Source organism: Branchiostoma floridae, chromosome 14 (assembly GCF_000003815.2).
Source record: "Branchiostoma floridae strain S238N-H82 chromosome 14, Bfl_VNyyK, whole genome shotgun sequence".
Classification (NCBI taxonomy): domain Eukaryota; kingdom Metazoa; phylum Chordata; class Leptocardii; order Amphioxiformes; family Branchiostomatidae; genus Branchiostoma; species Branchiostoma floridae.
This window is the reverse complement of record NC_049992.1, coordinates 9,413,977-9,427,027: the sequence shown is the minus strand read 5'-3', so window position 1 is coordinate 9,427,027 and position 13,051 is coordinate 9,413,977. Positions and strand designations below refer to the sequence as shown.

Genomic DNA, 13,051 nt, shown 5'->3' with positions numbered 1-13,051 from the left:
TAATTGATGCTCAATAGGATCTGAGTTTACATTCCTATGTCATATAGCAATGTAATGTTGTTTTCAGACTTAACTTATGTTAGGCTAGACTTCTTTTTTTTCTGAAACAGTGCAAGCTATGTGTTTTCTGGGTGGGTATGGCGTAAAAATGATACAACACGGTGTATTCCGCATCATCCTCAGTCCCAGCCTTCCTGCGGTTCGGATCAACCCGCACGGTCCGGTCAGGGCCTTAGCCATGGGGTGATGCGGAATACACCGTGTTGTACTCTCGATGTACCTATACCTGTGATACATCGGTATGACGCCTCCAAGTACTTGTTGATCCCGGAGCAGGGGTCACCGAAAACGCTGTGGTGGGCTAGCACGCTGCACTGTCGTTGGCCCTGGCAGGCACTCCTCACAACTGATAGGCTGCTGGCTGCTCGGCAGTCGGTGGGGCAGTTATTGCATGAAGAACAGGGGTGGGTAGTGGACGTCCGGCCGAAGTTGGCGTCCAAGACCCAGAGCGTCTCTCCCTCCGCACATGACAGCTGCAGGTATTCATGCCTACAGCCATAAGCTGTTTCTGTATCGATGTTTGAGAATCGATGACATGTCAGCAACTCAACAGTAACTCTTTATATAAAATGCGTTATATATGTCAGGATAGAAGTTGCAATCTCTTGGAATCGACGGTTCTACCGGCAGAGATCGGTTTTGGAATGTATTTGTCGACAGAGACTCATGATCGGAATCTCTACCATTGTACCAGCAAAATCGGTAGATATCCCCATTAAGATTTAAAAATATTCCATTCATAAACAGTCAGAGCGTTATGACTTTGATTCATGTCAATTCACATCAATATATTAAATTGAAGTTTACGATTTATAAAGGGAGGACCAGACCATCCTACTAACGCAACCGTACCATCCCGATCACGATACCTGTCTTACTGCGTCTCTCGAGCTTGTTCATTTTTTTTGTAGGGAGGCATATATGTGGAAAAAACAAGACTTAGCTCCGTGATGCAGATAGGTAAAACTTCATGGATGCATCAGTCGGGGTTTACCGTATGTAAGCAGCGTTTATCAATGTTGATAAAAGCCCTTTGCTGGATGTGTAAAGAGTGGAAACGAGAACAGTCCATACTTACTTTGACCTGGCGTTGTCGCTGTTGATACCGAGAGGGTCGTGGGTGGAGACTGTGTTGTTGTCAGCGCTGCCATGGCTCCTGGGGTTTCACCTGAAATATACACAGCATGATAAATCCCTCTGAGCTAATTTTGTATGCAAGATTTATTCCAATATACGTGCTGTGCCAAAATAAAATTCTAGCATTTCCCGCAAAATGGACCAAGTGCTTCGAAAAAAGAGTACTTAAATTAATGTTACCACTCTTTGAAAACTACGTGCAAATTATCAAGAAAATACAACGTCGTCTACGTTACAGGGAAATCATTATGCTTGATCGTCATGCACGTAAAATAATCATTGAAGCTACTCATTCACTTGAAGATGTAAAACAAGAAGAAATCTATCGTAAGTTCTTGATCGAATGATCTACATCTAAATGAGAAAAAAATATAATTATCTTGATCAAATTCTAACCCATAATTTCATTGCCTAGTTATGTAAGTTAAAGCAAAGTAGTGATGGCTGAGAAACCTGTTGGAATTTAATACCATTTTATATTCATGATCTGAGAAAAGTCATTTTCCCTCTCACAAAAGATCTAGAGCGAAACTACACGCACGTGTAAGATTAGCTTCTTATTCATAACATTAATCCTTTTCATCAATGGTGAACCTGCTGGCAACGAGCTTGCATTGTTCTTGGTTTTGTATATCCTCGTCAATTTTTCATCATCAGTGATATGCAGGAATCGCAGTTAGGCTTTACATTGTTGTCAGGATCTAGCACACACGAATGTCCTATAGAATATCTCCCTGGTAACAATACTCAGTTCAAAGCATAATCTAATTTGTGTTACCGATGTCATAACGGTATGGAGCGTAAAAAGATTAATTCTTTAATGGACGACATTCTTTGATAAGGAATCTTGTAGAGGCTAGTAAACACTTACCTGGAAAAATCTTGACTTCGCACAGGCTTAATTTCCGGTTCGACCCTGGAAGACGAACACCCAGGTACCGTCCCCGCATCCCCGGACATGGGACCGACATGGAGGGCTTGGTGACGTCGATTTGATGATTACCACCACACATGGGGTTCGCGCTGACCTGGTCGGAGTCACCGATGTGGATGTTGAAAGGGTTGAGTCGCTCCGGACCCCAGTCCATTCGGTTGTAGATTACTACTCTGTAGACATTTAAAACAAAAGTAATCACAATAAGTACGCAGTTTGTTACACGCTGTGATGAAAGTTGCCAAGCACAGTTCCAAACTTGCAATTGAAATGACGTTTTGCAACTTTCCCTCATTGTTATTGATAAGTAATGACCATCACCTCCACCCCCCAAACCAAAGTAAGGTAACCATTTTACACCTAGGAGGAGTAAAACAAGAAATCTTTTTAAAAAAGTTGTGCCTTGCCGCGTGTTAGGGATATCGTCAGGAAAAAGTAGGTCAGCACTTCAAGCCCGGCAAGGCAAAATGCTGTGCCTTGGCAAAAACACAATACAATGACTGTTTTTACTGTTTCTGAAAGAGCTAACCAAGAGGAGTAAAATGCTTTTTAGATGAAGCGAATGGCTTGAACGGTTGCTGAAATATGGCTCCACAAAGTTGCCAAAACCTACCCTCAGATATGGCCGGCTGCGCGATAAACGATGAAAATAAAAAAAATACCTTTTTTGAGGGGTGATGAAAAGGTAAGTAAAGGCTGCAAAGCTTGTTTTATCTTATTTCCCCGTAATATGTACTACATAGAATCACTCCACTGAGTTCTGAACATTCATGGCATTTTATTATGCTTTTACACATGGTCGATGTATGCAGCACACAATAATTGTCATCTTACCTTATTCTTTAAGAAATAAGTAAATTTGGGTTTAAAAGTTCACATTTTGGGTTACAGTCAATGGTGTTTTTTGCACCAGTTGAGTCGCATTGTAGAAGATTAAATATCATATTTCATATACTTTTGCAATGTACACAACATTATGTTATCTTATATTACCAACAATGTCACATCTATAGAATATCAGCAATATTAATTGCCTTATAACAAGGTCAACTTGGTCAAGGTGAAAGGTAAGTGTGTGAATATGTCGCATTATTTTCATGTTGAGCCATGATGTTACACTGTATCAACAGTACAACTTTACACTTAGATACATTTGTAATAAAATATAGAAGACAGATGTTTGTACTAATAAGAGATAAAATATCAATAGGTAGACATTGTGTAAACACTAAATTTATTAGGACAAGTTCAACATTTTTCAAGGTCAAAGGCTCAGTCTTCAGGATACATACAATCGACACAGATTTCTTTGATGTACTTGCAGGTACATGAACTTCTCCTTATTTAAGCAATACTATAAATAGTATAATGCAATGTAAACTACTTTTTACAAAAACAACAGGCTTACTCATCATTTTCTGTGGTTACTGGTAGCAACAGTATTCTTTAACAAACTTAATGCTAATAGCACTGGCTGCACAACTTGTCAACATTATGTTTGACCTCTACCATTCAATATCTCCGCTCCGCTCTCCAGTCTTATATCAGCTACATCTGGTACTTGGTGCAATCTACACTCCACCTGAAAAACAAAATTATCTGAGTTTCATGATTAACATGTCTACCATCATGGTGATAATGTTCTTCCATCTGAGGGGATGACGACCTACTCCAGTACCACGTCTGATGTTCATCTACATCATCATCTTTCTTATGACTTCTTTCTTTCTTGTGACGAAAGATTCAGAATGATCCAATAATGAAATGAAGAATTCAATAAAGAAAGAAAGGCAAGTTGGGGTAAGGAATAGATTAACTTATTATCATTGATTAAGTAGATAAATACCTGCAACAAGATGGAAGGAGGTAAGTGTCACTGTTTCTGAGCCATCTTCTGCGACTGAATCTCAGTACCAACTGCGACAACCTCGCCCGGTCGGTAGGAACCTGGCTGATAGTAGAGACAAGAGTATAATATTGCAGGTAAGTACATATTTATGATTTCTGCTACACCAGAAAAACCCTTGGCACAATCTGACAAAGAATACACAATCTGGTTGCACAAATTTTTCACGTTAACAAAAATGCCATTAGTGTTTTGAAAAATTTGGGCATAGGTTACCCGGCTGACCCATATCAGGGGGCACGGTGCCTCAAGTTCAACAAGTGAAAAAAATACAAAATGGTATTTTAGTCTTGGAACGAGGCAAGGGATGATTCACACCAACAGTAACGATGACATTGAAAATACAATTGAGATTTTCTTAAAAATTGGGCATAGGTACCTCAAGTTACCATGGTGCCTCAAGTTCAACAAGTGAAAAGAAATACTAGTAGTACACAACAGGCCAATCAATGATCGATCCATATGTAAAATATGCTAAAGAAAGCAATAAACTAAGAATAATTAATAAGAAAAAATTACTAAGAAACATTTTACATACATGTAAGTTTCATGACTAAAACATGGATAAAGAAACACTGCATAGAAATTATATTGCTGGGATTGACTTGAGAAAAAATTGTTCAAAAGCACATTTTCTTCAACATGCCCCCCTCCCCCAAACACTACAAATTGTATCAAGTATTTTACCTTGAAATTCTTCATCCATAGCGTCTAAAAAGGTTCTATTTGTGCCGCTTCAGTCACATATCCTCCGTTTCTGAGGGGCACGCGGCCCAAAATTTGGCGCGTTTGGATCGCGCGGCGCCGCCGCCCGGCCAAATCGGGGCGATCGTTGGGGAAAACAGCGTACGGCAGAGGGTTTTCGTGGTAGCGTTGAAATACCTAGTCAAACGTTCTTGAGACGTTTCGATGACGTCATTGCCTACTTATATATTCACATGCAATGCATTGGTCTAATTAGGCATTTATTTCATCTTTATGAATAGGTAATGCAAATTATTATGCGAGATAATTCACTTGATTATATATTTACTTCAATGGATTTGAAATATTACCATACGAACGCTTCATTCATTCGATGTAACCAGGTGTTAAGAGGCTTTCAGTACCGACCACAACTGTTATCAAATGCGTAAAAGGGAGGTATAAAGATTGACGGGGATGTACTGTTAGTCGCCTAAGCCGTAAGTTTGTCCTCGAGAAAGAGAACTGGGAAGGGCCTTTGGAAGGGCCTTTGGAAGGGCTGGGTTAACATTGCTTGAACCATGGAACCATGGAACCATGGAACCAACCAAGAAAATAGTGGCCACAAGGCCATGCCGCTGGCGCGGCAAGGCAAAAAGTTCCTCTCCGGTCAGGAATCGCTCCTTGGCCTATCGATTTCGATATCAATCACATTCTCTCCCTTCAGCTGCTGTGTGTCACCTGCTGATGTAAGTGAAGGCTGTTTCTCTTCCTTCAGTGCACATAAATGCCTTATATGCCTAACATTTGGCAGGTGTGCAAAGGTTGGGTATGACAGGCCTTTCAGTGTACGTAACGTTAAACAAGCCGCTTCCGAGTGCCTGTAAAGCTGCATGGTGTGTTACGCCGAAAGGCAAATATACCGGCTATATAGGTACAGATAAAGATGCAGATACAGATACATACCTGTCAACCATGTACGCTTGACCCAGATCCACCCACCAGCTGGCATTATCCTCTCCATTCGTGTGTGTACAGGACTTTCCATTGGTGAGGTCGGGATCTGTGTTTCCGTCCACTGCACGGCTGGCAGGCCCGTCTGCATCCCAGTTGGTGCTTGTTTGGAATGCCGCCTTCCCAAGAGCGATATTGCCATCTGTCCCATTAGAGAAGTATGTGGATGATATGAATGATCATTTTGAATTCAAGCCTGATTAAATCTCGCTTATAGTAGCCCACCCAACATCTGCCGGCCGCCGGATGTATCACACAGGCTTCCTTCGAGTAAATCGAACTAATTCGAACGGGCCGAATACGGCATGGTTGAAACTTCGAATACCGGATTCGGACGTTAGAATTGCTGTTGTTACAATCTTTTGTTCGAGGACACAATATTTTCTCAACGTCTTGTGCATTTCGCATCGAAATATGTGTTTTCTCATGTGGGTATGACATAAATAATATTCTATGTTAATATCATACCCGGGCCGTATTTACGTTACATTTGTCACACGGACTTCGAAGTTGTACCACGCCGGCTTTCATCGAATAATTCGAACGTATTCCGTGCGCGCCGAGTGCGTTGCTGTGGAAAATTCGAATACCTGATTCAGATGTCGTTATAATTTTTTTTTGGAGGACACCAAATTTTCTCAACTCGTAGAGTATATCTTTCATCGAAACATGTCTTTTCTCGGGTCGACATGACACAAAGCCCTCCCGCGGGTCGGATCACCCTCCGACGTCGGAGACGATCAAACTACGATCAGGTTGATGCCTCGGGTGATAAGGAATACACCGTGTTGTATTCTAAAGATTTATATAAATGCACCAACCTGGCCCAACAATCCGATCGTACATGTTGCCAATTGATGACACCTCTTTCTCCTCGGCTGAGCACACGTAATTCTTCAACTTGCACTTGGACATGGTGTTGTAGTTAAAGGACAGACATGACGGGTCTTTACAACAAGCCTCCACACAGAACTGGAGGGTAACGTCGCTGTGGAGGGTCACGGTATTTCCCGGGCAACGTGTCTGAGGGAAATGGTGAAAAGACGATAGCCCACATGTTTCTGAAATAGAATGAATACATATTATTGTACGCTTGTACATGCCAAGATGATCAAGTAGTTCTAAGTGATATAAGAATGTGGTATATTACTACATCTACAAAGTCTAAAGTATACTTAAGATAATTGTAAATTGGCTTAAGTAAAGTTTGCGGCCAAGTAACTGCATTTTTGTGAATTTAAGGCAGATGGGGATTAAAATACATGGTTTGTCTAATTGCACAAGGAATGCAACCGTAATGGGGCTCATGTTCGAAGACAGCCACACCTCAGGCATGTTGAAGATCCCGCCACAACTATCTAGAATTAGCCGAGTGTGAGCTGGCTGAATTATATTCGTACGTTTTGCCGTCAATACCCATTCAGATGTGTACATGGTAAGGCGAATGGCTATAGCTAGCAATGTCTTCTTATAAACCAGTAAACGGAAAGAGCAATGACGGGCGTGTCACTAATTATAGGCTATAGCTTAAGGAACATGTTCGTCTCCACTGTTGACATTTGCTGGTAGATAAGAATGGTTTGCTAGCCACAAAAGGAACCAAGTAACTACATAGTCAAGGTCCATGCATAGATTGTGACCTTTTCATCATATGTCCCGTTTCTGTCCGCACTCCCTACCGCACTTGGTCACAATTTTCCCCACCAACTCATGTTGGAGAGTACCAACGTAATGCTTACCAGCCAACACGTGATTCCTCTCTCCGTTTTGCACAGTGTTGAAAACAAGCATGAACAAGCAAAGCTTCACTCCAGGAAGCGTTGCCATCATTCCATCCTCTGGACAGCTTCCGCACCTTCCTTACCACTCAGAAGATTACTAAAGAAATAAACGCTAAACACTCCTGACTATAGTTAGATGAATATGGAACGATCTCATTTACAATTTATAAAAGGCAGAAATGGAATTTCTTTGAAACACAATGCGACCTTTTAAAGGGACACTTATGTTGTTTTTCTCTATTGCTAATCCTACTTGGATGACTATCTTCGCCAGGCCAAGCAAACTTCGTGTTAGTGAAAAGCGTGACGAAGTAATATTTATAATCTATGTACAATTTTTTCACCCCGGAAATCCTACATTGCGGACAACAACAATGATAGATCATGTGCCGTGTGTACGGTTCAAATACAACAACAATGATAGATCATGTGCCGTGTGTACGGTTCAAATACAACAACAATGATAGATCATGTGCCGTGTGTACGGTTCAAATGGGTCTTTGTTGGGCGAATAATCCAAAGACTCGAGTTTCACTCGATCCTTTATAAAGGTTAATCTGCTCGGTGGCTCCTTCTGCCAAGTGATGTCCAAATGGTGAAAAGAAAACATCCAGGGTTTGTGTGAAGAATTTTTGGGTGGTACAGCGTAAGGTGTCGAACGACCAACCTACTTTTCAATTATACAAAACAAAGTCTCATAGCTCTGTGAAAAACTGGGAGCAAAGCCCCTTTATACCGACAAAATTAAGCACCTGTTTTTTGCGCTTGTGATGTTGCGGCGATCGCGATGCGCTCTCACTGCGACCTGCTGAATAGGACATGTGTAACCTTTGATTTCATACTGGGTATATCATACAGCATAAAAGTGTGACTGAGAGAACAACAAAACACACAAAGTGTAACAAAATTCGTTTCATTTCTATACAATTTGTTGACTGATCTGTCAGATTCTATGTCACAGAGAGAGCGCGGCGAGCGCGCCGTCTAAAGGTGGGTTTACACCTGCGTATATTTTCTAGCCGCATGAGTTCCGTTTTGACATTTTTCGACATTTTGACTAATTTCTTCAATACGCGGCCGCACGCACAAGTCGCACCTCAAACGCATCTGAATCGTTTTTAGACAGTTTCACGTGCGCAGGCAAACGAAAATATACGCCCAGTTCGCCTGATAGTTTTGGACATGCACAAAACTATCATTCGTACGCAGTTTGGTGGCCAAAACGTTATGGATGCGCAATACAGTGGTCCCACGTCGGTCGATTGCGCTATGAAGACGCTACTTGTTTGCGCTTTATACGCAGTAATACGCGGATATCGCGGTATTGCGAGTACACAGCGCACTTACGGCGCAGACACAACGCACCATGAGCGACCGTATAACGAATGCAAACATAGATCACGATTTAGTACCGTGCGTTCTGCGATCGGGTTGCGCATACTACGCGTACTGATAGCGTGATCGACGCACACTCCAGATTTGGAATAAATACGAAGGTGCATCTGAGTCCAGACAAACAAAATCATATCAAGATGGCAGATCCAGGCCAGGACCGACGAATTTGTACCGGGGGCATGTAGAGATGGTCACAACTTGCAGGACACCATGAATGTAACTGGTCCCAACAAAGCCTGCAGGGAAGGGAAGATGTAGAGGAACCTGCTCAAGCACTGGATCAATTTGTCTGAGACACGTGCCATTATGTGTAACAGATGGTTGACTTTATTTGCTGATAAAAGTACTTTTTTGTGTGTAGAACCACATGATATAAATGTGCAATATAGAGCCATATTACAACTTTGAAAGAGGGCGTAAGGTTTCATAATTGTTTAATTTACGTGTTTGGTAAATATCTTGAATACGTTATGTGGTGTTTATGAGTGTGATTTTTATAGTAGTTGAAATACTAAGATGATAGGGGAAATCATTAAGGATAAAGTGAAAACAAACACAATCTTAACAGTGCACATAATTTTTTAAGGTAAATGATGGCCCACATTACTGTAAAAGTACAGTGTCACTGCTTCACTGTAAATAAATAAAAAAACCTCTTCACTGTTTACTTTTCAATGTTCAACTTGCACTGCCTGTAAACAAAAGCATACGTAGTACAAAGTGTTCCTCTAACAAAAATACTCTATTGGCAATGCTCGCAAACAAAAGTATATGTACCAGAAACTGTTCCTCTGACACAGCTGAAATGCGTATGGAATGCAGTTAGCACCAGGTGCGTCAGGCATGCGGACGGTAGACGTTGTGTGCGTCCAGAATACGCCCAACATACGTACCCCATGCGCAGCTATTCGCAGTACAGAAAAATCTGTTGCGCATTTCAGTTGCAATCATACGCACCTCATGCGAAATGAAAACGCTGAAGTCGTGATTCAAACGCCAGATCGGCTCGACGTACAATTTAATTTATTCCAAAAACATTCCAAATGTTGGGCGTTCGGCCGCGTATTGACAAAGTTTCATGCGGAATATATGCGCACTTGAAAATATACGCAGGTGTAAACCCACCTTAAGGTGGGGTCACACCTGTGTATATATTTAAGTCCGTATGAGGCGCGCATGGGAGTATTTACCTCCACCAGGCCCCATGGGTCGTTGGAAAAACAATAGAAATTGGACAAATGTAAACAGGTAACATGTCAGACGAGTTAGCTGGGTCGCTCCATACTTCTCGGTCAGCTAACTCATCTGGCATGTTATGTATCTATATTTGTCCAATTTGTACTCGCGTTTTTTCTCAATTGATCAGTGTAGAGATGTCTATCCCCCCGCAGTTTATATCATAGGACTATCATTCAAGTAACTTGTGTCTCCGCTTCGGGAGGAAGCTGCTGAGTAGCACGTCCTTCAGAAGCCTACTCCCTCCTCTACGAGGGCAGATCAGTGCCCGACGCACTAGAGAATCCAACGAACTTGATGCAGTAAAAACCAGAACTAAAAGATTCAGAAACAGCAGCATCCCGTATATTATAAGACTACTGAACGAAAACAATGTCCTCTCATGACGTCATGACACAGCTACCTGTAAAGGCCACTTACAGGCGTACATTGCTTTTATGAAATCATATGCAATATCCGTTTTAGATGATTGTTAAACTGTTTTATCATATATAACGTTAACGGTATTTCGGCACAGCAATGTAATTCTTAACTGTACATATATCATTTTTAATGTTCCTGTATTTTTTTAAATGTAACGCGGCAGCACAATTCAGGGTCTTACTGGCCCTGTATCGAGTAGTTGGATAAGAAATAAACCATTATGAAAAAAAAATCCATAGGATAGAACAGAAACTTCTGTACATGTATGTGCCCAAAGCTATTTTTCATGACAGGCTAGGATATTGCAACGATAGTGAACGTGTCACTAATTATAGGCTAAAGCTTAAGGAACAAGTTCATCTCCACTGTTGAGGTTTGTTGGTAGATAAGAAGTGTTTGCTAGCCACAAAAGGAACCAAGTAGCTACAAAGTCAAGCTCCATGCAAAGATTGCGACTTTTCTATCATACGTCCCGTTCCTGTCCGCACTCCCTACCGCACTTGGTCACAATTTTTGTCCACCAACTCATGTTGGAGAGTACCAACAGCGTAATGATTACCAGCCAACACGTGATTCTTCTCTCCGTTTAGCACTATGTTGAAAACAAGCATGAACAAGCAAAGCTTCACTCCTGGAAGCGTCGCCATCATTCTATCCTCTGGACAGCTTCCGTACCTTTCGTACCACCCAGATGACTTACCAAAGAGTTATGTGTAGAATAAGTGATAGATTCTGAATCTGACAACATCCGTGGCAAATGAGAATCTTATTTGCATAATTAATGACAAACACAATTAATACAGCAGTTTTAAAAGATAGAATCATTTGGCGAAGGTATGGGGTCGTTGAACTCTAGTTGTATGTATGTTTAGGCACCCAATATCAGCTAAGCTGCCTGGGTTTGCCATGTATTGCACTGTCTGCAATCTCAATAAATAGATGGAATATGTCCAAAATAGCAAATTCTTAAGGGGACTGTCATCCTAACAAGAATTTCAGAGGTCGGTAGTGAGTGAAATCCCCTCCAAATTCAACATTTTCTAGCCATCAATCACCGATACAGAAGGTGCTAATTTTTCAGAAGTGATATGATACTGTACCCCCTGTCAAAGTTTTGGTCCAAAGTTCATATCCTAGGGAATGTACGGTATCTAGTGGGCGAAGGACAACGTTGGAGGCTGAGGGACTGCCGAGGAAAAATATTTTCACACGGGCAGGTGCAAGGGAAAAACCTTGCTCCATCACGTTCAAATGTGTAAAATCAGATGTTCAAAGGTATTACACGGATATAGGTTTTAGCAAGAAGAAAATACAACGATCTGCCCCGTTCCCTTTTCGGTTGAAAAGACTTCCAGCCATTGGGCGTTGTCTGTGAGGAGTTTGGGGATTTGAAAATTAAGACTGTCTATACAATTACGCCTGATGTAGTTACATTTAATGCCGTCCCACTGTTTCCCATACGACCACGTTTCCATGCAAAATCTCAATTCCACCATTCATTGTTGTGCGGCTGTCGACCCTGTATATTTTCTGACAAGTCTGCAACAGCAAGCTCAAAACATTCCACGTCATCATTAACACGTCAAAATGACGACACCACTTCCCATCATGCAACATCCCCTTGGGACGAAACACAGCACTCCCTTGAGACAATATGGCGGCGCCCATGTACGGACAGCAACGAAAACAATACAGGTTTTGCTATCGCAAACCTGTAATTATTATGAATATCAAAGGGGAAATTCTTAAAAGCGTAAACAACAGAAAATATGCTCTAGAGGCATGGGTCTTCGTGGCTTCTAGATATCGATGTTTCTCTGTCAGGATGTTTTTCTCTCAATTGATCAGTATAGAGATGTCTATCCCCCGCCGTTCATATCATAGGACTATCATTCAAGTAACAATCCATAGGATAGTTCTGTACGTCATGTATGTGCCCAAATCTATATCTTGATGAAAGGATATTGCAACGATAGAAAAGTAAAAAAAAAAACTATTATCTATGTGGGCTCCCAAGGGGCCAGGTTTCTTAGGCACCTCAATATACTAGTATGTTACCACTATCTAGAGAAAAAGTTTCCATATAGAGTACATTGTATATATTATCTCACCTTTTCCCGTGTCGAAGACGGAGGTCGCAATGGTGTCTGGAGGAACTGTCGTCACGGCTGTAGAACCTTATTAGAAATTAAAAAAATATATAAACAATGTAAGTAGGTATCACAGGCGCTTCCTACTCCTAATGCTTCGGCCACTACGGCACACAGTAGATCCGACCGCGCCCCGAAGTCACAAATATGTCCCGGTGGACTGGGATCCACGGAGGTTCCTCTTGGTGTGCTCAGCGTCTATTTGTTATACCCCCCCCCCCCTCACATTAGGCGAAAATCGATCGGACGACGAGTCTGCGAGCCCTAAATTACGAGGAGGCATGGGCCTGCTGCCGACAAGAAATGCCAGAGTTCTCCCCCTCCCGTCAGG

The 13,051-nt window shown here is 41.7% G+C and overlaps 1 protein-coding gene across 1 annotated transcript in view; it reads right to left on the bottom strand.

The window, feature by feature from the left end:
- Nucleotides 1–224: 224 nt before the first annotated feature.
- LOC118430094 overlaps nucleotides 225–13,051 on the bottom strand; it is a 14,872-nt gene continuing 2,045 nt past the window's right edge. Inside the window, exons 4-9 of the mRNA XM_035840803.1 lie at nucleotides 12,682–12,747; nucleotides 6,557–6,796; nucleotides 5,688–5,877; nucleotides 2,069–2,304; nucleotides 1,139–1,228; nucleotides 225–568 (exon numbers count right to left, since the gene is read on the bottom strand). Coding sequence (XP_035696696.1) covers nucleotides 225–568; nucleotides 1,139–1,228; nucleotides 2,069–2,304; nucleotides 5,688–5,877; nucleotides 6,557–6,796; nucleotides 12,682–12,747 — 1,166 coding nt within the window. The remainder of the gene's footprint in view (nucleotides 569–1,138; nucleotides 1,229–2,068; nucleotides 2,305–5,687; nucleotides 5,878–6,556; nucleotides 6,797–12,681; nucleotides 12,748–13,051) is intronic.